The 27,867-nt window shown below is 41.5% G+C and overlaps 1 protein-coding gene across 3 annotated transcripts in view; it reads right to left on the bottom strand.

Moving 5' to 3' along the window:
- Nucleotides 1–1,469: 1,469 nt before the first annotated feature.
- The window catches only part of Cry1 (cryptochrome circadian regulator 1), a 58,210-nt gene continuing 31,812 nt past the window's right edge, over nt 1,470–27,867 (bottom strand). Inside the window, exons 2-13 of one of the 3 annotated variants that reach the window (XM_052752940.1) lie at nt 27,359–27,467; nt 20,864–21,006; nt 17,995–18,179; nt 17,170–17,258; nt 15,674–15,814; nt 15,280–15,591; nt 12,538–12,689; nt 12,056–12,258; nt 11,856–11,951; nt 2,985–3,056; nt 2,804–2,911; nt 1,470–2,091 (exon numbers count right to left, since the gene is read on the bottom strand). In XM_052752940.1, coding sequence (XP_052608900.1) covers nt 2,808–2,911; nt 2,985–3,056; nt 11,856–11,951; nt 12,056–12,258; nt 12,538–12,689; nt 15,280–15,591; nt 15,674–15,814; nt 17,170–17,258; nt 17,995–18,179; nt 20,864–21,006; nt 27,359–27,467 — 1,606 coding nt within the window. In that variant the 3' untranslated portion in view covers nt 1,470–2,091; nt 2,804–2,807. Of the gene's footprint in view, nt 2,092–2,803; nt 2,912–2,984; nt 3,057–11,855; nt 11,952–12,055; nt 12,259–12,537; nt 12,690–15,279; nt 15,592–15,673; nt 15,815–17,169; nt 17,259–17,994; nt 18,180–20,101; nt 20,263–20,863; nt 21,007–27,358; nt 27,468–27,867 lie in introns of those variants that run through there. The other 2 variants (XM_052752941.1, XM_052752942.1) reach the window with 2 other exon arrangements.

The following is a 27,867-nucleotide window of genomic DNA, read 5'->3' on the forward strand; positions in this document are numbered from 1 at the left end:
TGAGGGAGATTGATTCCCAATTTTCTAAGAAACCTCCATACTGATTTCCAAAGTGGTTGTACAAGCTTGCATTCCCACCAACAGTGAAGGAGAGTTCCCCTAGCTCTACATCCTCTCCAACATAAGCTGTCTTCAGTGTTTTTGATCTTAGCCATTCTGACAGGTATAAGATGGTATCTCAGAGTCGTTTTGATTTGTATTTCCCTGATGATTAAGGATGTTGTTTTTTGTCTTCTGAGGCAGGGTTTCTCTGTGTAGCCCTGGCTGTCCTGGAACTCACTCTGTAGACCAGGCTGGCCTCAAACTCAAAGAGATCTGCCTGCCTCTGCCACCTGAGTGCTGGGATTAAAGGCATATGCCACTCCGCCTAACTTAAATAAAAGAATTTTAATACTTCAGCCTCTGGTAGGGTTCTGATGACCTGACCTGCTTATTAGGGGAGAACCCTGTATTCAAGGACAGCAGGACCTGGAACTCTGAGACCTTGTTTTTCCTTTAGTGACTCTTTCTGGCCACAATGTAGACTGGGGCAGCTTTCAGAAAAACTCTGGAGAGAAAATATATTGCTAAAAAACATCACGTGGCAGCTGTGTTCTGATGCCAGGATACTCTTACAAGCGAACCTGCTCCCCGACAGTGATGGCTCTCAGGCCTCGGACTTTGGCAGTTCTGCACAGTGATCAGGTGGGTCCACTCGGGGATTTGGTGAAAGACAACTGGATGGCTACTGTTTTGAACAGTGCTGACAAGAAAGGTGAGGCCTTGTCTTCTTCACTTTTTTTCTTATTACTGGAATTTACTAAGCAGTATTAATTTGTTACCCAGTATATATTTTTAAAAAGCCTGTCGTATAAAAACATGTTTCTGCATCTTGACTCAAATTTATCCTTTTAGTTACCTTTAAAAGAAAATTACACTGATTTTGTGTGTGTGGTACTTAGGACTGAACCCAGGGCCTTACACATTCTAGGCAAACTCTCTACTACTGACCCCGACCCCCACCATGCTGAGTGACAGGAAAATGAAAAGCCAGTGGTTCGAACAGCCTTTAGGATGGAGGAGAGTGACTGGGCTGGGCTGTGTGGCCAGCAGTGCTAATGAGCACTTTACACAAAGCTGACTGTACAGCAGATACTGTTCTTATTCCCATTTTAAGATGGTAAACTGAGGACAGAAAGGGAAGGTCTTGCCTAACATCTCAAAGCTAACAGCTGGGGAAAGACAGGCTTTGATTTCGGAGCCCACACTTAACTGCTGCCTTACACAGCCTGACTTACAGTGATAAAAGCCATTACGTGATACAAACAAATGAGATTTTACATCTTTCTTCCAGATAATTCTGAAAAATGCCATTTTGCTAGATTGATACCTATTCTTTTATTATTCGTCTCTGTAATTTGTATCACACCTCACACAATTCTCTTACCCAAAACAAACAAAAAGAAAAAATGAACACCGAGCACACAAGATTCATATTTGCATATACTTTAATAACAAAGTCACTTTAGCTATAAATGAAAAACAGGGAGACAAAAGACGGAGCACACCCACAGTGTGAGTCAGAGCAGCTGCACACGCGCTTGAACACAAACTGTCCGCGAACAGAGGTACTGCCCACTCACTTTGATGACATGTATTTTCTAAAGCATTATTATCAAACCCTGCAAAACTAGGTTAAACAATGATGTCAAGAAAAACGTGTCCTAAAATTTTAACAAAGTCTTTTAAGAAAGTCTAAAAACATCCCATTTTCCTGCAATGACTCTCAAAACTTGAGTTTTATATCAGAATATCTGTTAACTTTAACTTTTACCATACATGAAAAATTATCAAAAATATACTGATGAGTCTATACTAACTGTGACTATATTTACATTAAGCAAATCTTTTAACCAAGTTCTTTATATACAAATTAGCACTTGTCCTATGTGATATTCATTAAAAAGTTAAAAACCACAGAAATGTTTTTAGAAATAATATGTTCAAAATCTGACTGTTTTCCATGAATGAAGGACATTTTAAATAATTTAAATGAAGAGTACTGACTTTCCCACCAATTTCAGCTGCGCCAGAACTCCTCCTGCAAGCTTTCTGTGATTTAAAGGGGGAAAAAAAACAATTAAAACTTTGTTCAAAGAATTAAATAATAAAAAACGATGAGCATTTACTGACTTTAACTTCAAGAAATTTATAATTAGGTGGCATTAAAAACTAAGTGATAATGTAAACAGTTTAAGATAACCAAAAATATGAAAAATCTTTAAAAACTGGCAAAAGTAGCATATAAATACTTTTCTTATTAAGTCACAAAATAGTATCACAAAATCAATTAAATTGGATGTAGGTGCAATTTGATACTTCTAAAAAGGCCCAGCATTGCTTAAAATGAATGATTTGGGTTTTAGAAGCAGCACCAGAGAAGACAAGTGCATGATCCTAGGACCACAGCAAGGATGAGGCTAGCCTGTACTACATACTGAGACCATGTCTCAAACCCCTTCCCTCCTTAATTATCAACATTTAGAGTAAAGGTTTGGGGTGGAGGTTTTAGAGGGAGTATGTTCAAGTTACTGAACTGAGGAGGCTCTTTTTTCAGGCTTATAGTCCCATCTTAAGAAAACCACAGCTCTTCAAGTGGAAACAGTGGGTTCAGGAGCATGACTCTGAGTGCAGCGCTGTGTCCTGTACAGGGGCTTCTCTCCTGTCCAGTCATTAGCTGGGTTTATAACAGCTGCATACATGCCAGAGAATAGATCAGTTAATTCTATACTAAAGCAGGGAAAACAAACACCTAAGCATTTACCATATCAGTTACTGCTCTGTCGCTGGACTTTGGGACCAACACTCTGTGTGTCTTCCTCCTGACTAGGGCGCTTCCCGTTGCTGAGGCCAGTGCCCATGGAGCTTCTTCCTACACATTTACAAAGGCACGTGTGAGGTGGGCCAGGAGGAGGGCTCAGTGTGCTCGAGCGCTCTGCCCTTACCTTGCTTTTGCAGGTGAGTTTGCTGACTGTCTCCATGAGCGTAATGTAAAATCCCACTTCCTTGAGAGCAACCTGTATTTCAAACAAAAGAAAAGGACTTAAAAACTTAAGATGTACATAATAGAGGACTTTTTTTTCCTTAGTATTTGAATTAGCTTTTCTCAACCTTAACTCTGAGCTAAAAATCACAATCTCAAAATCAAGAAAACTTAAGTCCAGGCTGATTGTTGACAGTTCAAGGCAAAACTACTGGTTATAATTTATTCTTATTTTGTGTGTAGTGTTTACATGTTATGTATTTTTGTGTATGTACATGTCATGTATGTGCTCGTATGTGTGGAGAACAGAGGTTGTTAGGTGTCTTTCTCTACTGCTCTCTACCTTAATTTTTCAGACAGGGTCTCTCACTGAGCCCAGAGCCCACCAACTGGCTAGACTGAATGGCCAGTGGGCTCCAGGGGCCTCTTGTTTCCTGCCAGTGCCAGGGTTACAGACATGCATCACCACACCTAGTTTTACATGTGTGAGCCCTTGCATAGCTCTGTCAAGGGAGCCATCTCCCTATTTTATTTTTAAAGGTTTATTTTATTTTTAGTTATGTTTGTATGTGGGGATGTGCGTATGAGTACAAGTGCCCACAGAGGCCAGAGGCATCAGAATCCCCTGGAGCTGGAGTTACAGGCAGTTCCAGAGCACCCAGAGTGGAGGCTGGGAACTGAACTCGGGTTATAACAAGTGCGGTATGTGCTCCTGAGCCGTCTCTCAAGCTTTTGTCTTCTAACCTAAGTTCTTTACCAGACGGTAACTGGGAATGTGAGCACACATGGGCGGCAGTGAGAAAAGGTCCTCTGCCTTCTATCCACCTCCTCTGTCAGAACCCTTCACAAATGCACTTCACTGGAGATAAGGGAATAGGGTCTTCTAACTGAGAGTTAACAATTCAGATCAGACATGGAACAGTTACCTAAGCAATTTTATTAACCCTTTCAAAAAGAAATTGACTTCCTAGCACAGGAAAGCTTTACAAAGCATTTTTTTTTTTTTTTTTTTTGGTCAGTGTGCCCAGGTTATGAGAAGTATATGTAAGCCAGGTGTGATTTGTAACCCCAGAAATGAGGGCCAGTGGCAGGAGGCATAAAAGTTCAAGGGCATCCTTGTCTACCACATAGTGAGTTCAAAGCCAGACTTGGCTACATGAAATTGTCTCAAAAAACAAAACCAACCAACCAACCAAAACCGAAACAAACAAAAACTCAAAACACACTACAGAGAAAGAGAGAAAAAGAAAATACAAGCTCATGGCCCATAGGGTAGGTCAGCTCAAGATTACACTTAGTTTTGCTGGGCATAGTGGTGTATACTTGCAATCCCACACGGGGAGGTCAAGGCAGGGAGACTGTCACAAGTCTGAGGTCAGCCTGGTTTACACAACAAGTTCCAGGCCAGCTATGACTAGAGCAAAACCCCATTTAGTAAAGAAACAAATGCTAAGAAGACTACTTATTTCTTTTTTTCCTTTGGGGCTGGAGAGATGGCTCAGAGGTTAAGAGCACTGGCTGTTCTTCCAGAGGTCCTGAGTTCAATTCCCAGCAACCACATGGTGGCTCACAACCATCTGTAGTGAGATCTGGTGCCCTCTTCTGGCCTGCAGGGATACATGCAGGCAGAAATTGTATACATAATAAATAAATAAATCTTAAAAAAAGAAAATAGATTCTTTTCTCATATAGTATATCCTGATTACAGTTTCCCTTCCCTCTACTCCTCCTAGTTCCTCCACACCTTCCCTCCCCTCCAAATCCACTCCCTTTCTGTCTTTCATTAGGAAATAACAGAGTTCTAAGAGATAATAACCAAGCACGACAAAATAACAGAAGGAAAAGAGCAGGCACGAGAGTCAGAGACCCACCTGATCACAGTCAGGAGCCCGTATGAACACTAAGCTGAGAGTGAGAGTATATACACAGAGGACTTGGTACAAACCTGAATAGGCCTGTGCATGGTACTTCAAGACTACTCATTTCTAAAAGATGCTCATCATGTTTCTTTGAATAAAGAATTCCATTTTTTCAGGTATTCATATTTGGAAACTGGCTACCTTGGATCACAGAAAACAGCTTTTATACATCTCTGGGAAAGGATATCTCTATACTATAATAAAGAAGCAAGCCAAGGGTAGTGGCACACACCTTTAATCCCAGAACTCAGGAGGTAGAGGCAGGTGGATCTCTGAGTTCGAGGCCAGCCTAGTCTAAAGAGTGAGTTCCAGGACAGCCAGGGCTACATAGTGAGACCCTGTCTCAGAAAACCAAACCAAACGAAAAAACAAAGCAGAAACAACAACCCCCCCCCCCCCCCCGGCCACCCCCCCCCCCAAAAAAAAAACCAGGAAAGCAGCACTCCTCTTGACACTTTAATTCACGGTCTTTTAAATGTTTGATTCTGTCATTCACAGAATGACCATTTTCTAAGTATACTGAAAACATACAACACGTGACCTTGTAATGGGGATCAGGGTCACCGTGTTTAGGACTTGTTGCCATGCATTACTGTACAGCACTATCTGCACCTTCGTGAATCTACGTTAGTGTTTTTAATGTCACTAACATGTCCACCTAAACATAGAGACACGGTAAATTCATGTTCTATGTATCATATTACAATAAAAGGGCAACAAATACATTCCTTTCTGAGACAGGGTCGCATTATGTATGTCTCACTCAGGCTGACTCTGACCCCGAGGGCCCTCCTGAGAACACGTGCGCATCAGTTCTCCTGATAACAAACACGTGTTAACTAGTGCTCTTCCTCACACCTTCCCAGGTGACCTTCTCTGTGTTTTGTGCAGGTGCTGCAGGTATGAGGGACACAGCTATTATTAAGATAGAGGTCTACACCACAGGGCTCAGAACATAAACTCTAATTACAATGTTATTAGGACATGGTGCTGATTCTGAGGAGGGAAAGATCAACTTTTCAGTAAGTCACAAAATAGTAATAACCCTGGTTTCAGTTTCTCAAGTTCATCAATCCTATTCCTTCATCAGATACTAAGTGATAACCTCAAAAACAAAGTGCTGAGTAAACACAGCTGGACCTTACCCACACACACAGAAACAGAGACGGACAGACAGACAGACACATAAATCCCTATGTCTTTCAGGGTCTTTACTGCACAGCTACACTTTAAAAATGCTGACAGCGTGTACTGACAGTGTGTAAGATATAAACAATTGAAAATAACATTTTCTTCTTTTTTGGTTTTTCAACACAGGGTTTCACTGTGTAACAATCCTGGCTGTCCTGGAACTCACTTTGTAGACCAGGCTGGCCTTGAACTCACAGAGAGCCTCCTGCCTCTGCCTCTCGAGTGCTGGGATTAAAGGTGCACACCACCACTGCCTGTCAAAAATAACAATGTTTTATTACACTTCGTGTGTGTGTGTGTGTGTGTGTGTGTGTGTGTGTGTGTGTGTGTGTGTATACAACCTGTAGGAGTTCTGTCTTTCTATCACGTGGGTCCTAAGGATCAAGCTCAGGCGGTCAGGCTTGGCAGCAGGTACCTTCCTGTGCCAACTTGCCCTCCTGAAAATAACTTTTTAAAAAAGCATTCCCTACCAGGATGGTGATGCATGTCTGTAATCTCACATTCAGGAGGCCGTAACAGGCTGCTCTTGAGCTTGAGGCCAACCTGGGCTATCCAGGAAGGCATTATCTTGGAAACAAAAGCAGCTTATTTCTGGACTAAGGCATGACTCAGCTGGTAGACTACAGAGCATACAGACTGTGGGGTTGATAACAGCACTGGAAAAAAATCCTGTTCAGGAAAGTGTTGTAAGGGCAAACTTGATCATTTTTCCTTTATGTTATACAATCAATAGCACAGAATGGGGTTTTTACTCATAAAATTCTGACTTGAAAAACTACTAAACACATTGGGCAAAAACTACATAAAACATATTGGAAATTGTCTAGCTACCACAGGGGAGTCACATACAAACGACAATGGCTATGACAGCGTGCACAGTCAGGGCAGATCGAATCCCAGCTGTGGGAGGGCATTATGAATCCCTCCTTGAGGAGCAGCTGGAGGAGCTACTGCAACCAACGGCTGCTGGGAGAGGAGTCGGCTTTCTGCACGTGTGGCTCCTGAGGGGATGGGATGCTCGGGCTCTACCTAAGCATGGCCAGCACCACGTGGACTCAGTGAGTGTTTTAAAAAGAGCACAGGGACTTGGAGTAGCATGTGTGAGGGTGAGGGGCTGGAGGAGAGAGAAGGGGTGGATTTGATTAAAACACTATATGCATGTACAAAATTCTCAAAAGAAGATTCTGAAAGGAAATGCACTGAAATTGTAATAGGGTCTGCATTTTGGAACCATACAAGGCATCCTTTCTCTTTTATACTTTTCTGAGTTTTCTAAATTACACTGAAAATTCTTATTTAATTGTTTCCCCTAAAGTGAATCATTCATGCCTACTGTTTATTATAGGTCTATGTGCAGTATGGGAAAGGAGCACATAATAGGCCTTCTAGCACATAGTTACCTAAATGGCTGTGGTGGATAATACTGTTACTATGACAGGATCTAGAAGCACCTGAGACGTAAGTCTCTGGGCATGCTTGTGGGCAGCATCTTTCAATATGCTGGGGTCCCAAATTAATAAAAGGACACAGCAAGCTGAGCAGCAACATCCACCATTTGCTTCTCCACTGTGGATGTCATGTGACCAGCTGCCTTAAATTCCTGCCACCATCACTTCCTGTCGATGGCAGATCCTATCCTTGATTGTGAGCTAAAATAATTCCTTTCTCCCTTACATTGCTTTTGTAAAGATATTTTATCACAACAAAATGAGTAACTAATACAATGGCTGAGAATGTAGTATAAGCTTCCAGTTGTTTTTACATTAATCAAAATTATTTTGAGAGGTATGTGTGTATGTACGTGTAATGTGTAGGTTTAGATGTGATATGTGTGTGTATATGTGTAATGTGTAGGTTTAGATGTGATATGTGTGTGTATGAACGTGTAATGGGTAGGTTTAGATGTGATGTGTGTGTGTATGTATGTGTAACGTGTAGGTTTAGATGTGATATGTGTGTGTATATGTATGTGTAATATGTAGGTTTAGATGTGATATGTGTGTGGATGTACGTGTAATGGGCAGGTTTACACGTTAGATGTGTGTGTGTGTGTGTGTGCGCGCGTGCGCAGGTGCACACATGTACACCTGTGTGGCGATCATAGGACAACTTTCAGGATTTTCTCCTTTACCCAGTGGGCCCCAGGGACTGAACTCAGTTCGTTAGGCATCTGGGAGAGGAGAGCTTCTGATTTTTAAACAAATCCAGTTTCTTATGAGATCTCATTTGCAAAACCAAACACCAAACTTACAAGTTATTTATCATGTCCATAATCCCAGAACCCTGGAGGAAAAATGAATTTGAGGCTGGCCTAAGACAAACTGCCAGACTCTGTCTCAAATAAAAATTAGGAGCTGGGTCAGGGATGGATGGAGCTCAGTTGGTAGAGTACTTGCCTAACATGCAGGCAGCCCTGGGCTCAATCCTCAACATCTCATAAAAACTGGGTACATGTCTGTAATCCCAGTACTCAGGAGGTAGAGGCAGGAGACTACATGTAAAGCAGCCCGGGGTACATTAAGACCCTGTCTCATAAAACCTGGACACATGTCTGTAATCCTAGCACTCAGGAGGCAGAGGCAGAAGGATCTCTGAGTTCGAAGCCAGCCTGGTCTACAGAGTGAGTTCCTGGACAGCCAGGACTACACAGAGAAACCCTGTCTCAGAAAACAAAGACAAAAAACAAAAAAGGAACCTATCTCAAAAGAAACAAAGGTTCTTGAACTTTAAACAGCACAACAGTTATTAAAACCATTACTTCTCATGCCTATCAATTTCACATGACCACATAAAAACTGCTTGTAAAGAATTATATTTGCTATCAGTTTTCCAGAGGCCAAGTTCATTTTCCTCAACAGTACTTTTAAAAGTGCACTGAAGTGAAACGAAAGCATGCACACTCCACAGGTGAAACGTGAGTCTGACAGGCACGAGCACTCACCTGGACAGACACAGCGCACCCAGGAGAAAGGCTCTTCTTACTCTCCCTACAGGGCTACTTTGAACAACTCACAGTTTGAGCTCTTGCTACGGAAAGGTATATTGATGTATGCCTAGCTGGGGCATAAAAGATGTCGCTCAGGGGCAAGTGCAAGGATTGCCCCAGGATATGCTGAGTTTTCTCTGCAATAATAACCCGAGGAGTCAGAAAACCAGGAAGCAAGGACACTGAGCACTGTTGCCCCAGCCCTGAGGCCTGGCTAGCAGCAGGGGAGTGGGTCACAGGACCAGAGATCTGGGGTAAACCTCACATGTCACTGGTTTTAAGTAGTGCTTTGTTTTAAAAGTAAATTAGCGCTGTGCAACCACAGCCACATTTCCCTTCACACCTGGAAGGTCCCCCACACCCACTGCATTCATTTCATTCCTATGCCCAAGGTGAACACTAACTTACAGTTTTCTGTAAAGCAGTGGTTCTCAACCTGTGGGTCCAAACCCCTTGGCCCAAATGACACTTTCGGGGGGAGGGGCTGCATAAAACCATGGAAAAATACAAATATTTATATTACGATTCATAACAGCAGCAACATTAGTTATGAAGTATCAATGAAAATAATTTTATGGCTGGGGGTCACCACAAGATGAGGAACTGTATTAAAGGTCACAGCATTAGGAGGGTTGAGAACCACTGCTCTAAAGATAACACTAGCATAATGTTGTTTTTCCTGTCTGGCTCACAGTGTTTTTGAGGTCATACATAGGACACATGTATCAGCATACTGTTCTTTTATAAATAAGATTTCATTGTATGGGCATACTACAAGTGAAGTTGCCATAAACAATCAATTGTTAGCTTGTGGGGAACACACGTTTTCTTTTGGGAAACTAGTTAGATGGGGTTGGGGGTTATACAGTAAATTCATGCTTGCTTTTTCACAAATCGCTGTTTCTCCAAAGCACTGCTGCCATTTTGCACTCACGGCTTGCAGGTTTTCCTCTGTATTTTAGTCTTTTTCACAGTATTAGCATTTCTCCCCTACTCTAGCATGTATCCAGGAATCAATCATCTTGCCCCAGTTCGCCGGGTGGCTGTTCACTCTACGTGGGTGTGTGTCAGGCACTACCTCACAACACTTTCAATCTGCATTTCTCTGATGAATAATAATGCTGATGAATAGACAGTTTTTAACAGAAAAAGTTACACGAAAAATTAAATTAAAACTAAATCAATTTGCTACTAGGAAACAGATGGTGGTTATTTCACTATAAAAACTAAAGTACATTATGACATAATTAGGTCTATAGCTAATTTCCTGAGCATAGAAAAGTGTAAAAACAAAACAAAAAAAAATGTCATTTGCATTTCAGAGATTAAGAATTTTCTAGTAATTAAAAAAAAATGTGTCTGCTTCAACTTGCTTTGGCATGCTTTGCTGACTCCCATAGGAGGCCGTACCCTTTCTGAGGAGTGGATGGGAGAGAGAAGGAAGGGGGGGGGGAACAGGAGGAGAGAAGGGAGGGGAAACTGTGGTTGGTATGTAAAATAAATAAAAAGAATAAAAAAGAAAAAGAAAAGAAAAGAAAATCTGCCAAAGAGAGCTGCCCATGTAGCCCCAAGACAGAATACAACCCAAAAGGCCATTGAGAGTCAGGCACTTGGACGAGCCTTGGGAGGCTCATATGCTAGCAGCCCACAGGAAGGACGGACGGACGGACGGACGGACGGACGGACGGGTGCTGGGCATAAAGCGATGGAACCGAAAGCACGTAAATCTTTTTAAGGGGGGTGGACACCTGACAGAAGAAAGGCCTAACTGTGCCTTAAAAAATTTCTGAAATGATACTTTGTTTTGAATCTAGTTACTCGGCCTTGTGTGATTTTTTTTGGTTGTAACCCTAGAAAACTAATATGATGACTCAAATTTCTAATATACACCGACTTTTAAAAAATACAGATTAAGAATTTTAATTATGTTTGTCTGTGTGTCTGCTTGTCTTTATGTACATAGTGTGTGTGCAGGTATCTGAGGAGGACAGAAGAGGGTGTCAGATCCCTGGAGCTGGAGTCACAGGCAGTTGTGAGACATCTGGTGTATGCTCTGGCAACCTGACTCGGGTCCTCTGCAAGAGTGGCAGTGGTTAAGAAATTAACTAAGAAACTAACCAGTATCACAGACAAGACTTTGCAATTAAAACTCATGTGCAAAAGGATGAGGCAGGTATACGATAAATCCTTCAGCTACTCTCGCATCTTTAACATGTTACCAATGGACAGAGGGGATGTACATGTGTATCCTTGTGTGGTAGTTGGAATGTATTTGGCCCTCAAAATATCATAGGGAGTGGCACTATTAGGAGATGTGGCCTTGTTGGAGTACGTGTGATCTTGATGGAGGAAGTGTGTCACTGGAGGTGGGCTTTGAGGTCTCATATATGCTCAAGATACCACCCAGTGTCTCAGTTTACTTCCTGTTACATGCATATCAACATATATCAGCTACCTCTCTAGCACCAAGTCTGCCTGCATGCCGCCATGTCCCGTCATGATGATAATGGACTGAACCTCTGATCTGTAAGCGAGCTAGCCTCAATTAAGTGTTTTCCTTTGTAAGAGTAGCTGCAGTCATGGTGTCTCTTCACAGAAATAGAAACCCTAACTAAGACAACTTGTATGCATTGTATGCAGTACACAATTTATGATTTTAAAGACAGCTTTGCAAAAAGTAATGCCTCACTGTGTCATTAACTTCTGTGTATTACCAAGTACAGAAACTTTCACTTACTTCCACCAGTGCTACAGCTTGGGATGTTTTCTCCAGGAGCATAGCCCATGAGCCCTCCATTCCCATTAGGATTAGAAGGGACGGATGCAAGAAGACCTAAAGGGAAACATTTTCCCATTACATTGTGACCACAACAAAATTCAATGATAGCTACTCAGCTGACAAAGAGACAGATCCAGAGTAACTAGGGACTGACATACCTAGCCCTCTGTACCGGGAAAGCTGCTGATAGATCTGCTTCATTCTCTCAATATTCAAACGGCTTGCCTCAGCATGGTTCACCATTGGTTTGGGGTAATTGACTCCTATTAAACATTTGGCTACCTTCTGGATACCTTCTGGTGCATTCCAAGGATCGTAGATATACTTTGCAGGGAAGCCTCTCAGGACAGGCAAATAACGCCTTTTGGGAGAAGAGAATTTTTTAATGAACTGAGCTTAAGCACATTACAACAAAATGCAAACTACAAGTGACAGAAAACAAATCAGTATCACTTAAATGATGTGTTACTCTTCTCATCTCTGCTGCCCATCAAGAATACAAAATACCTTGAATTCAGAGGTGAGCCTGCCTCTGCCTCCCGGGTGCTGGGGTTAAAAGTGTGTGCCACCACGCCTCGCAAGACTAGAGACTACTCCTAAGTGCTGCTGAAGGAGGAAAGCTCTTCCCTGGAGTCCATACCTGATGTAGTCTCCATTGGGGTCTGTCCTCCGCCCAAAGCCGACAGGGCAGTAGCAGTGGAAGAACTGCTGGAAGAAGGAGCTGCAGGACAGCCACATCCAGCTCCCAGCGTTTATGCTCCAGTCGGCGTCAAGCAGCAGTTCTTCAAAGACCTTCAGAAGTAACAGTGACCAATTAATGTACACACCTGTTTACCCAAAGCAGCATTCTTTTTTTTTTGGGGGGGGGGGTGGTTTTCGAGACAGGGTTTCTCTGTGTAGCTTTGCGCCTTTCCTGGATCTCACTCTGTAGCCCAGGCTGGCCTCGAACTCACAGAGATCAGCCTGGCTCTGCCTCCCGAGTGCTGGGATTAAAGGTGTGTGCCACCACTGCCCAGCCCAAAGCAGCATTCTTAAGGTCACCGTAGATCAACAGTCCAGACAAGAGAATCTGAATAGAACTGTAAAACTAAACACTCCAAAGTTTATGTTCTGTTCTAATCTGCAATTGCAGGAAAAGAATACACTGGAAATACTGTTTTCTGGATAGAATCCACAACTGCAGAGGTTTGAATGAGAACGGCCCCCACAGGCGAACAACACACGCACACGCACACGCGCGCACACACAACACAACTGTTTGGGAAGGATTAGGAGTGTGGCCATGGAGACAGTGTGTCACTGGCAGTGGCGTAAGTTTCAAAAGCCCACTCCATGTCCCGTGTGTGTGATCTCCCTCTGCTTTGGACTTGTGGATCAGATGTAAGCTCTTACCTACTGCTCCAGTTCCGTGCCCGCCTACCTGCTGCTCTGCTCCCTGCCATGATGGTCACAGATTCTACCACCCTCGGAAACTGTCACCCCAATAAAATGCTTTCTTTCAAAGTTCCTTGGTCATGGTGTTTTGTCATGAGAATAGAAAAGTAGCTAAGACAAAAACCTTGGAAGTGAGATTGTAGGGAGAATAAAAATTACTCAGATCACTGACTTTTAAAGAAGTGGAAGATTGCCGGGCGGTGGTGGCACACGCCTTTAATCCCAGCACTTGGGAGGCAGAGCCAGGTGGATCTCTGTGAGTTCGAGGCCAGCCTGGGCTACCAAGTGAGTCCCAGGAAAGGCGCAAAGCTACACAGAGAAACCCTGTCTCAAAAAACCAAAAAAAAAAAAAAAAAGAAGTGGAAGATACTAGTAAATTAAATTTTTTTGTTTTTTGTTTTTCAAGACAATGTTTCTTTGTGTAACAGCTCTGGTTGTCCTGGACCAGTCGTGGTAGACCAGGCTGGACTCAAACTCAGAGAGATCCGCCTGCCTCTGCCTTCTGAGTGTTGGGATTAAAGGCATGTGCCACCACCATCAGGCAGTAACCCACTTTTAAGAAAGCAAAAAGAGCCGGGCAGTGGTGGCGCACGCCTTTAATCCCAGCACTTGGGAGGCAGAGGCAGGCAGATCTCCATTAGTTCAAGGCCAGCCTGGTCTGGTCTACAGAATGAGTTCCAGGACAGCCAGGGCTACATAGAGAAACCCTGTCTCAAAAAAATAAATAAAACAACTACAACCAAAACAAAGCAAAAATATTACCAAGTAAACCACAAAGAAAAGTCTAGAAGTCTGGTATACTGCAGACAAAGGGAGCATGCCAGTATAAGGTACTATGCATTATAGTTTAAATTTCAAATTTTCTGATCTAAGAGAAAATATAACTAAATAATGTATTAGTAAACTTGTTAAATAGGTACTAGGAGATATATGAGATGAAAAAAAATCCTCAACAATTAAATAACAAAAAACAGGATTAGAAATAGTCCTTGAGGAGGTGGGATGGCTCAGTGGGTAAGGGTACTTGCTGTCAAGCCTGACGACTGAGTACAATTCCCAAAACCCACATGGTGGAACGAACCAACTCTTACAAGTTGTGCTCTAACCTCCACACATCCACTGTGATGCATATGAATATACGCAGGCACCTGTACACACACACACACACACAAATAAATGTTAATTTTAAAAGTCTAGTTTTTTATAAAGAAACAGTCTTAGAATTGGCAAATTTTATGAGGTAGCGACAGGTAAACCATTTCTAAGTCTTATGTGTAACTATATGGTGATGTTAGGAAATGTAGCATGCTCCAATGTCTGTATTAAAGGCTTACTAAAATGGTAAAATGAGGTAAGAGGACTTAGAGCTTAAACTTCATGTCATGGGAACTCACTGCTTCTAAGAGCTCATGGGTGAATATGACAGAAACTCTCCTCTATAAATACACCTATCCAATAAATTCCTTTTCTTACCCTTAAAGACAGGCCTACCACGTAGCCCAGACTGGCCTTGGGTTCCAGATCTTCTCATGGCTATCATGCTGGATGGGATTACAGACCTGCACTACCACCCAAGGCCAGAGTGCAAGGCCAGTGTGCGAGTGTTGAACAGTAATAGTTTTCTTAACGGGAGGCTGGCTTAACCATAGAAAAGACTTTTGGTTAAACAATTTAACTAGCTCCTGTCTGAGTTTAACGCCTTGCTCTCAAAAACTGTGTCTCCATTGTGGGCATCATATGCTTTATCCACTGAAAGGCCAAACTACAAAACAGACAAGTGCCCAACCCCCACATCCCAGCCCGCCAACCTCTTCCCATCTCAGCCTGCAGCCCAAGACGGACTTCTCTTTCCTGGGCCTCCCAGGCTGCTCACATTTCAGGCACTAGCACATCTAGGTGTAGGGCAGACTTCCAGATGCTTCTGTCATAGCTACCTTAGAACACTCACCTTCATTCCTTCTTCCCAACTGATCCACAGGTCACCGCGAGTCAGGAAACACGCAACCGCGTGTCTGGCTAAATGGTGGATCCAGCCCTCCTGCCGAAGCTGCGTCATGATGGCATCGATCCATGGAAAGCCTGTCCGGCCTTCTGCCCATTTGGCCAGAGCCTCGGGATTCTTATCCCATGGAATCTGAACACAGATGGGGTTCCCTTCCATTTTATCAAAGCGTGGGTTGTTTGTTGCTGCTGTATAGAAAAATTCACGCCACAGAAGTTGCCCATAAAGAGAGAGCGGAGGAGAACTATTTTTCTTTACCTGCAATTAAAAAGCATAGAAGTATTATCAGAAAAAAATATTAAAAGTGTATCAAAAAATATGCTCTAACTTCAGATAATACCTTTTTGTAGAGATCTGTTAGTTTGAAATAAAATAGCCGACATGATAAACAACCAAATCGGAGATAAGGACTGAGTCCAGTTGGGCTCGCAAGCAGGGAATTTGCGTTCATTCGAGGTCTTTCAAAGTTTGCCACCCAGGCCTGGAAACAGAGACGATCACATTAACTTCTTCAATCATGTTAAGAGTGTCCAGAATTATGCTAGTGAGAAGCCTGAAGACATTGAGCTCAACCCCCCAGCCCTGCATGGAAGGAGAGAACCTACCCTGTGCCATGTGTATGCTGCCCCTCCCCACTCACACACATGGAGTTCAAAACAGAATCTGAAAAGTCACGGACCTTGAGGAATATGTTATTATCCCAGCTACAAAGTTCTGATTAGTAAGTTTAGAAAGGGACTTAAAAGGTGAGTTCCCTTTTGTCGAAGCCATCCATGTGCAACATGCTCTCCTGTGGATTAAATGACCTTCAGATTCCCAGCATCAGGCACGAAGCACCTTCCACGTGTCTCTTTGAACACGGAGGTAAAAGTGGAATACAACTCTGCCCTTATCCACTGTTGCCTTTCCCAAGATTTCAGATGCTTACAGCATCTGATAGTTGGAAAAGAGTAAAAGGAAAATTCCACAAATAACTTATGGGTTCCACACAACTTATTACAGTATACATCATAACTATTCTATTTTACCATTAGTGATTGCATTAATCCTGATGTGTCTAACTTACAAACAAGCTTATGAAAAGTGATCTGAGAGTGTATGGGTGAGGGTCATCAGTAAAAGGGGCTTTTAAGGGGGGTAGATAAACATGAACAATACATGTGAGTCTTGTTAATTTGTATAATCAGTAAGTGTTAACAGTAATAATAACAAAATAAAGCCGGGCGGTGGTGGCACACGCCTTTAATCCCAGCACTCGGGAGGCAGAGCCAGGCAGATCTCTGTGAGTTCGAGGCCAGCCTGGGCTACCAAGTGAGTTCCAGGAAAGGCGCAAAGCTACACAGAGAAACCCTGTCTCGGAAAAACCAAAAAAAAAAAAATATTAATAATAATAATAACAAAATAAATGAGTGAAATTGCATCATGATCTAGCCATAAAGGACACACACAGTAAATAAAGGGATCTGTATTATTATCTGGTTTCAGGAGTGGCTGGGGTCTTGGACGGGGAGCATTACCATAGGTACAATCCTGCTCTAGCTCCAGTTATGGTCAGTTGATACAGGTGGGAAGAACAGAAGCAACGGCATGCAACAGGGGACATAATCAAGAGGAAGGAAAAGGCATTCCAGTGATGACTGAGGGTGACTTCTTCACAGCTGTCAGATTCCTGCTGCGGTTCTAACCATTTCTCTCAGTCTTTTCCCTGCGCCTGTGCTTTGTCTCACAGCCTGTGGGTAAGGCGCCCTGGATGTGCCTGATGTCATGTAAACAAGACTGACATCATTTCCGACGGCTCATCTGGCAGTGTGGGCAGAGGACATATCTGCACAGTACCTTTCTTTCCAAATGCCTTTCCAGACGGGTGAGTGCTTCAGTTTCTCCTCCTGGCCACACTGCAGAGGACAAGCCATCTGTATCAAAGCCTGAGGGAAAAGAGAGAAGAGAACCAACACCATTACTGTCATTATTATGATACAGAAATCATTTTGTATCTGACCCCATATCTCTGAAAAAAAAAATGATAAGCGCAAAATACATCTCTACAGGCTTATACTGGCCTACACAGGACCGCACAGAACGTCAGGACCGCACAGAACGTCAGGACCGCACAGAACGTCAGGACCGCACAGAACGTCAGGACTGCACTGGCCCGCACTGGCCCACACAGGCCCACACAGGCCCACACAGGCCCACACCGGCCCACACCGGCCCACACCGGCCCACACTGGCCTACACCGGTCTCACCCAACGTGAGACTCCTGCCCCAGAGACCACAGTTCAGCTCTTATCTTCAGGATGTACATCTTCACATGACAGCAGGTCACAGAATATACAAAATATTTAGATTATGAGGTTTTCCCTTTATTTTCCTCTTTACTTTTCTTCCAATAAAAATACATTATAAGTAAAATTTTCCAAGTGATTTATGATTATTAACTCTTTAAAATATATTTTTAAATTATTTGAGAGTGTCATACAATGTATTTTGATCATTCTCACTCTCCTTACCCACCCCCTAAAGCTTCCCTGACCCACCCATCCTGACTCTGTGTTCTTTTTGTTTTTCTTAACAACCCATCGGGTCCACTCTGTGATACCCATATACTCTGGGTGGATTATTAACCCCTAAGTAGCATATTTATGAAGATTTGTACCCACCTAGCTCTTCCAGAGAAGGGACTCCGTACTTCTCATCATGGTCATCAGACAAAGGGGTCGTGCACTTTCCTATCACATCTGAAGTGATGGTCTCTGCTGGCGTCTCCAGTGGCTCCATTTTGCTGACGAGAGTCTGGAATCTTTTATAAGTTAGAGGAGGTTGTCCACCATTGAGTTCTATGATCCTATTACAAGAGCGAGTGAAACAGTCAGTAAATGACAATACACTTTGATAAGCTCAAGATGGCGTAGTCAGAAAATTTATTAAGACCTTTCGAATGATAGCTTCTGATATAATTGAAAAATGTGTTCAAAATAATGAATCTAAAAATCATTCTCTTGAATTCTTAGATATCTACTATGTGTCAAATAATACAGTATGCAAATATCAAAACATTGATATCAAGTACTTAGGACTACGAATAAAAAATAACAGTGGTTCAACCAGCCTGCAGGTTGTGTCTATAAAAACACACATAAATGGAGAAGTGAAAATTGAACTAGTTCAAGGAATCTCCGAGGTATCAATAAAACTAAACTAGGCTAGTAATTACAGCAAGAAATAATCCAGTAAAAATAAAATTTGCTGTGTGTATTTGAGGTTTATACCATGATGTTACAGAAAACATACAGATAATAGTCATACTGAAAAGCAAACGAGCATATCTGGAGTCTGGTACTGTTTCGTGGCTTGAATAGTCAAAATCTACTTGTGTAGCAAAACTTCCAAGTCATCGGTATCTCATTAACTACAGCCTCATGTGTGCCTTCCATCTCCAGACGTTCTCATCCTGTGTGTCTGCTCCTCCTGTCTCCTCTCCTCTGTCCCCCATTTCCTTCACCAGCCTTCTTCACTAGGATTGCACTGCTGTTTGCTCCTGTGTGAGCCCTTGTTACAGACTTCAGCACAGGTTTATCCGTCACACAGGAGCAACCCCATCGGAGCTTTGGTTTTCTGCGGTTTCAGTTACTTGTGTTCACTTGTGCTGCACAAATATTATGTCTAGACTCATGGGACTTATTGTAGCATACTGGGTTAACTGTTCAATACTATTGTTAACTTCCTACAATTTAAAGTTTACAAACCAAGCTTTATCATGGTGTAATATTTAGACAGACAGTACAGTATACCCAGGGTTCTAAGTAATTGGTGGTTTTGGGCATCCACCAGGGCTTTTGGAATGTCACCCTCATGAACACAAAGGAAAATACTAAGGATATATGCACCCCAAATTCCGAATCATTTAGATTTATGTGCGTTATGTAGTTATTGCCGACCACTAGATACCGCAATCCAGTCACACTTCTAGGAAAAGAGCAGCATTTCCAAAGGTCTGCATTAAGTCTGGACACTGTTTCAGAATAATTATGCCTTTTCATTCCAGTTATTTGCTTACAATTACAGGTTAAATCCAGTTTTGTCACTGGTTAAATAAATTAGCCAAGATGACATAACTGATAAAATTGCTAATCAAGTATTTCTTTATCCCAAACATTATGTATTTTCCTCTATACCTTATATATTGATTATCGACTATGTTTACAGAAAGAAACCATCAGGAAAGCTACTCTCCTTGCTGTAAGTAAAGTTTGTTTTGGTTGAGTATCTTGAGATTACACATAGGACTAAAATGAATTTTGCTGAATGCAATGATGCTCCGACAACACTATCAAGTGTCTGCTAATTATCTACGAGCAAACTCACAGAAAACATTTTAACATAACATATAAATATGACAGCCTTTAGTATGTACTCACAATCCACCCAACAAAACCTATTTTACAATATAGCTAAGTCTCCCACTTAGAAGCAAGTTCTATTATCCTATTTTGCCTCCTTATAATCGCTCATTGAAATTAAGAAAACTGGTAAACAAAAAGGCACATTTTAATACCTAAAGGGCCTAGCACTTCTAGGTTAATAACAAGGTAAGACATTTGTCTGAATCAAATCATAATTTTATTCATTCACTTGCAAACAGAAGTCAATTTAGTTTGTTGTTACTCATAGAATTAGTTTTGTTATTGGTAAAATGTGTAACTAATTTAAAAGGTAAATTATTTAATAGGTACATAAATTGTATGCCAGAAGTTACTGTAAACTTACACAGCTTATGAACTTCTTAAACTCTTAGTGCATGTTACTTCCTAAGCTCAATTTGGCCATAGAATCTTTGCTGTTTCAATAAACACGCCGGCAGACAGGGCATGCTATCATGGTTCAGAGGACTCTAGCTGGGCAGTCATATTACTTCAGTTTTCATCTCATCTAATAAAAGGACAAACTAGTGTACACATAACATAATCACACAAAACATATCAAAGTAAATTATGGCCATGTGTCAAACAAGCTGTAAATTTAATAATACTGACAGCCCAGAAAGGCAACAGTGGGCCGAGTTAATAGTTGAATAAAAATGTGTAGCCGGGCGGTGGTGGCGCACGCCTTTAATCCCAGCACTCGGGAGGCAGAGCCAGGTGGATCTCTGTGAGTTCGAGGCCAGCCTGGGCTACAGAGCAAGATCCAGGAAAAGGCGCAAAGCTACACAGAGAAACCCTGTCTCAAAAAACCAAAAAAAAAAAAAAAAAAAAAAAAAAATGTGTAAACAGCATTTCTTAGTTTAAAACTGAAATGGTAAATATTTTTATCTTATGCCCTAATCTACAATTTTGGTACTACAACTGAGTGAATAAAAATCATAGCAGCTAAGTAAAATGCTAAGGGCTTGGTAATATGCCCATTGAATTCTTCTACAATTCTGATTCTCTATTATTTCCATTTTATAACCTTACTCAACTATGTACTTAAAAATGTCAAAGATGGTAAATGTCATTCTGTATTTTCTTGTACTAGAAGGCACAGCCTTACTTGTCCAGGTCGTACAGTGTGTGTGAAATGCGCACGATGACTTCCACTCCAGCCTCCGTGGCCAGCTTTTTGATAGCTGCATCTCTTTCCTTCCCAAAAGGCTCAGAATCATACTCAATGGAAAGTTTAGTAATGTTCCATTCCTAAAACAAGACAAAAGAGGGGGTAAAAAAACATTACAACTTTATGTTCTTCTATAAAGTCTACATCAAACAATTATACATAAACCAAATTTCAAATATGCAGGTGGAAAATATACAATCTGTCAATGTGAAAATATGCAAAAGACAAATATATGCTAACTAGATTTCAGGCACTGTACCAGGCCTGAAAAAATCTAGGAACATACTTAAATGCACTCTTTCTTTTTTTTTTTTTTTTTTGGTTTTTCGAGACAGGGTTTCTCTGTGTAGCTTTGCGCCTTTCCTGGATCTCGCTGTGTAGACCAGGCTGGCCTCGAACTCACAAAGATCCGCCTGGCTCTGCCTCCCGAGTGCTGGGATTAAAGGCGTGCGCCACCACCGCCCGGCTTAAATGCACTCTTTTTACTCAAGTGCTTAGATAGCATTTCTTTCAATTACTTTCATTACCTTATTTAATTTTGAATGAAACCCACCTCCATTTAGCATTTTGCAGATAAGGTTATTATTTTTTTCTAAAAAGGGGCATGCTCAGGTTCATGGAGACAGAACACGTGAACTTATGCCTGCTGATTCTAAGAACTGCTCTTTAAAAAACCTCAGCTGATATGGTATGAACTGTTTCACTTAGAATGACTTATTTCGGACTATTAAAAATGTTGACAGTGAACATTTTTTTTTTTAAAGATTATTTATTTATTATGTATACAACATTCTGCCTCCAAGTATGCTTGCATGCCAGAAGAGGGCACCAGATCTCATTATAGATGGCTGTGAGCCACCATGTGGTTGCTGGGAATTGAACTCAGGACCTCTGGAAGAACAGCCAGTGCTCTTAACCTCTGAGCCATCTCTCCAGCTCCCCGACAGTGAACATTTTTAATGGGCAGTGGTGGTGCATGCCTTTAATCCCAGCACTTGGGAGGAAGAGACAGGCAGATTTCCAAGTTCTAGGCCAACCTGGTCTATATAAAGTGAGTTCCAGGACAGCTACTCAGAGAAACTCTGTCTTAGAAAAAAAAAAGTTGACAGCAGAAAACGTGGAACCAGCAGTAAAAACAGCAACTATTGACTGTTGTTATAGAACTAACTTACATCTCTTTATAGTTACTATAAATCAGGAAACTATGGCTTAAGAGAATTAAATGATTTTCTCAGGACAGTAGTCAAGTTTTGATTTCTAAGATGTATTCTGATTTATTCCAAAAAGGAACAGAAATCCTATAATTCTACTACTATTTAACTGACTAAACGATACCACATTGTAATAGACCAAAGGTGTTACCAATGGTGCATTGTACATTATACATTTTGCAGCTGATTACCTTTCATAAAGATTTTAATTTTTTAGTGTGTGTGTGTGTGGGTGCCATGGAAACCAGAAGAAGGTATCAGATGTTTGGGAGATAGAGTTATAGACCATTGTGAGCTGTCTGATGAGCCATCTTTCTAGCCCAGTACATACATTTAAAGCATATTTGGGTATTTATCCTATTTTCCTAGAAATAAATCCTTGAGAGAAAAAAGATGGATTACACATGAGCACACGTGAAGCTTGGATAGCTGGGCACAGTTATATATTTATATTCAGCAGCTCTGATTTATATTCCCATCAGCACTACCCTAGAGTGATTGCCAGCTGTATAGATTAGTTATCTTTTAAAGATGTCTTTGAAACTACTAGGAGAAAAATAAATCATTTATTGAAGTTCTGAAATGTAACAACAGTTAATAGTTGTTTACCTTCAAGAAGAACTGAGAACAGAAAATATTTATTTTGCTGTCTTGTTCATATTTGCTAGTACAAATGTGCTATTTTTGAAATTTAAGAATAAAATGTAAATGAAAGTAGAAAACATCGTGTATTCATATTTAAGCATTTGTTTCATGCTGAGGTGTACAGGATTGAACGTTGAAATTTGCCTAGAGAAGACTGCTCACTTTGTAGACACACAGCTCCCCTGGCCTGCAGCATGTGGTAGTGAGCAGAAAGTATGGAGCACAGTGAGCCCCAAGCATCATGGCTTCCTGGTGTGCACTTCTGTGTATTGTGTCCAATGTCCCCTTGATTCTGTTCTAACGGTGTGGTTTCTTAGAGCTCCTTGTAATTTAACAGCAGCAACCCTTTACTGTGTAAGTCACCAAGACCTCTGCCTAACAAGTATCTTGCAATTAGTTTTATGTATTTTTTGAGAAATAATATTTTAGAAGTTAAGTGTTTGAGGTGAGTCAATAAATAATACTCCCTGCTATTTTTGCTTTTTGAGTTCAGGCACATAAGTCAGAGAGCTAAAGGTAAAAATATAAGCAGCGTTATTAGTAAAGCTTAATTGGAGAAAATATTACTAGGTTTAAGGATAAATCAGTTTGCTGATAGTTCACTACTGAACTGGACAGCAGTACTTAACATTACTCTGTTAATCATAAGAAGCGCCTCCCTTACATTATGGGCTGTCTGTCGCTCTAAGAGAGTATACAGAAGAAGAGGATAAAATATATGTGGAAGAGAAAAGGAACGGTGTGAGCCATACTCACCCAGTTCTTTCTCCTAAACTCAGCAATACGTCATTCATTCCCTCCCTGGGAATAAATTAGTGAACATTTCTCTATAAGAAAAACTGAGCCGGGTGGTGGTGGCGCACGCCTTTAATCCCAGCACTTGGGAGGCAGAGCCAGGCGGATCTCTGTGAGTTCGAGGCCAGCCTGGTCTCCAAAGCGAGTTCCAGGAAAGGCGCAAAGCTACACAGAGAAACCCTGTCTCGAAAAACCAAAAAAAAAAAAAAAAAAAGAAAGAAAAACTGAAAAGCCAGGGAGAAGAACATTCCCTGAACATCGAATGTATTAATTCACATACCAACTTTTCCTAGGAAGCTCATTCTCTGAAACATCCTTGTGAAGAACAACCAGCAATGGCTACTGAAAAAACCTAATGTCATGGCAGCCAGCAAAGGAGAATGCTTACAGTGTCCAGCTCACGTCACCATGCAGGGCACAGAGGGGTCGGCACTTGCCGATGCTTTCCAGGGCGTCTCTGTTTCACTCATCTCCAGTCCTTTACGGTCTCCTTTCCTCTACTTCATGACTGGCTTAATTTATTCCTTTTCCATCTTTAAGGTGAAAAATTAGTTCTTTGTCTCCTTCCTTTCTATAATAATATTGAAAACTATGAACTTTCTGAGTATTGCTGGGGGGGGTGTTATACATATTTGGTATTTTCTTGCTACTTATTTTAAATTTAATTCTGTTGAAGTCAGAGAATGGAATTTGTTAGACTTCAACTGTTTGTACTTTTCTGATACCTATTTTATGAGTGAGTGTGGTCCATTTTGGTGAATGTTTTCTGTGCATCAGAAATGCATGTCTATTCTGTAATTCCTGGACGTCCTGTTCTATAAATACCAGTTACAAAAATCTGACTGATGACATTGTGAATAAATCCAAAGGAGTTCTTTGCAACTGGCACTTTAGTACAAATTTCTTTATGTAACTGAAGAAAAATCAGAATAAATAAGGCTCTCTCTCTATGTGTGTGTATTCATGTACCTATATTACATTAATTAATGAATGTATTTTAGCATGTGCGTGAGAGAGTGCATGTCTCAACGCCCATGGAGGTCAGAGGACGGCTGCAGGAGTCAATTTTCTCCTTTCACCATGTGGGTCCAGAGACCAAACTCCAGTTGTCAGATCTGGTGACAAGGGCCTCTCCCTGCGGAGCATCTCACTGACTCTGTGCAAGGTAGCTTGATACAATAAAATGCTATTCTACCCAGAAGAAAATTTTAAAAAAAATACGGATTTAAATTTATTTTTATTTTATGTGTATGAGTATTTTGCCTGCATGTAAGTTTTTCACAATGCATGCCGTGTCCTCAGAGGCCAGGAGAGGGCACTGGATTCCCTGGAACTGGAGTTACAGATGATTATGAGTTGTTATGTGGGGACTAGAAACCAAATTCAGGTCCTCTGGAGAATAGTAAATAATCACTGAACCCTCTCTCCAGTCCCAGTGTGAAAACCCAACACAGTACAAAAAAGTTGCTGGCCTGAGAAAAAGTTTGTTTAAAAACAAAATAAAAACCTTGGTATTTGTAACAACCCAAATCTTTAAAGACATTTTACTCATACCAAACAGACTTAAGAGACAGACTGGGGAGGCAGAGGCAGATGGATCTGAGTTCAAGGCCAGCCTAGTCTACAGGAGTTCCAGGACAGCCAGGGCTACACAGAGAAACCCTGTCTTGAACATCCAGGGAAAAAAAGCCATTAAAAAAATGCTGTATCAAATAGCTGCAGCATAGGCAGATATATAGCTAGGAAGTGTCTGTGCAGTTAAGTAGGAAGGGAGAACATAAAAGGACTGACGGGAAAATCAATGTCTGAGATGCTTAAATGAGCTAACTGTATGATCTCAGGCAATTCGTTAATCTCAATTAGACCAAGCTTTCCACCTGAGAAGTTTTCACTGGAGTAAGATTCTTTCAAATCAAATCAAATCAAAACAAAACCCCCAATACTCTAATTCTCTATATATTACTGGTAAAATGTCAGTGCTAGACTCCTTTGACCCAGGAAGCCCTTGCCTTACTTTTCCTGTTGCGGTGATAAAGCACTCTGATGCAAGCAACTTAGGGAAGGAAGCGTTTACTGGCTCACAGTCCCTTAAGAGTTTAATCACATCACACCCACAGTCAGGATGCAGAGAGGGATGAACTATGCTCCTTCTCAGCTCCCCTTCTCCATTCACAGTCCAGGATCCCAGCCAAGGAATGGCGTCCCCACAGTGGATGGATGGGTCTTGCCACCTCAATTCACACAGTCGAGACAATTCCCCCTCCGTTATGTTCAGAGGTCCATCTCCCAGGTGATTCTAAATATCATCAGATTGACAATGGAGATGAACCATCTCTGCTCTCTTAAAAAAATATCTCACAAAAAAAAAAAAAAAAAAAAAAACCCATCAATGTGGACAAGGAGGTTCACTGGCAATACCTTAAGTATTAGCAAGAGGCCTAAGGGAAGAATAACTAAACATTCAGTAGAAAACCAGCAAAAGAAATTATAATACATCTACACATGTTAGTACTATAGAGCCGAATAAAAGACTCAGGAAATAATGTGAAATGTCCTCCAACATATGAATAAAGCACAGAACAGAAGACTGTGTATAGTATGTTCTCATTTGACTGCTAAAGCAGAGAACAATTGACAAACACATGGATGTCTAAACACACATAAATTCTTGTTCATACAAAAGATATTTCTATTTGCATACACAAGAAATGTAAACAGCTGCTGCTTTGCAGGGAGAGAACTAATAGTCTGAGGTCAAAGAAGGAACTTTTCATTTTAAGCCTTTCTAATGTCTGATTTTACTATTAGCACTGTCACTAAAGAAAGGTCACAAGGTTTTTTAATTAAAAACACTGTTTCCTCTGGGCAGCACAGTAGAGCTGATCCTGTTGACAGGGGCGCTGGTGAGCCAGCCTCAAGAATGTGAGCATGGGAGAGCTGACCCCGGTCCTCATCTGCCATGCCTCCTCATCTGCCATGCCGTGGCACGCCCCCGCCTCCCTTGGCAGGCAGGAGACCTGGCCTTGCCCCCTCACTGGCTGCAGCACTTGGCAGAGCAGGCCCTGAACCTCGCCTGGGCAACATCGTCAGAGCTGGCCCTGGTGGTATGGGTGCAGGTGAGAGCTGGAGAACTGGCCCCGCCCCTTGCTACCTGCTGCACTGGTGAGTTAGCTGGGGCAGTGCTGGAGAGCTCACCCTGATGGCGAGGATGAGGGAGGGCTGGAGGACTGACCAACCCAGCCACCACCTAGGCCCAGAACCAGGGCTGTGAGTTGACCCACCCCAAACCCCACCCCATCTGTGAACTGCTGGAGTACGTGAAGGGGCCGGTCCCGCAGACCCACAGCTGTAGGACCTCCGTGGCACAGGCAACAACAGGACATCCAGGAGGAGCCCCAGTGAGGACTCAGTATTGATGGTGTAGCAGAAGCCAGAGGCCTAGAGCCAGACCAATGACTCACTGCAATGAACACTTGCAAGAAAAGATGTGTGGACTAAAGGGTGTACTGTGTGACTCACTGTGCCACACTCCAGCTTCCATGCCAAGATTTTTTTTCTTTCAACTTTTCTTTTCTTTTCTTTTGAGGGAGAGGCTGCAAGGGCAGAGGGTGGATACAAAGGGACAGGGAGATGAATGGGATGCATGACCCGAAATCCACAAAGAATCAGTAAAAAGTTAAAAAATACTACTTCCTACGCTTTCGCTAAAAAGGCCTTATTTACCAAATACTTTATTTTCTCTGGCAAAGATTATTATTTATGCATATATTTTTCAAATTACCTTGAAAAGTCTGGGAAACACATCAGCTGGTTGTCCACGAATCACAAACAGACGAGAATTTAATTTTCGTAGATTGGAATCAAGATCCTCAAGACACTGAAGCAAAAATCTAGAGAGAAAATATTATAGATCTTAAGATATGTATTTAAAAGGTATAAAATATTGTGACATTACATTATTCTACAAGTGAAAAATGCCAACTTATCCTATTTACTGGTAACTCTGTATTCTCAGAAACCATACTTACAAGAGTTTTTGATTACATTGTAATCTCCAATATTTTAAGCAAGTCCTGAATGAAATCACTAATCTTGACTAAATAATGTAATAAAAAAATTACCTTGTAATCATAAAAATTATGCAAATAAATATCAAAATAATTAACTGAACTAGTTTCATTGTTCAAACGTGATAAAATGAAAAATTTCTTATAGAAAAGCCACTTTGAAAAATCTAGAAAATCTTTTATTGGGAAAAATGGAGACATTCTACTTGGCAGTTTTGGACAT

This window comes from Peromyscus californicus, unplaced genomic scaffold (assembly GCF_007827085.1).
Source record: "Peromyscus californicus insignis strain IS unplaced genomic scaffold, ASM782708v3 Scaffold_24__1_contigs__length_46423439, whole genome shotgun sequence".
NCBI lineage: Eukaryota > Metazoa > Chordata > Mammalia > Rodentia > Cricetidae > Peromyscus > Peromyscus californicus.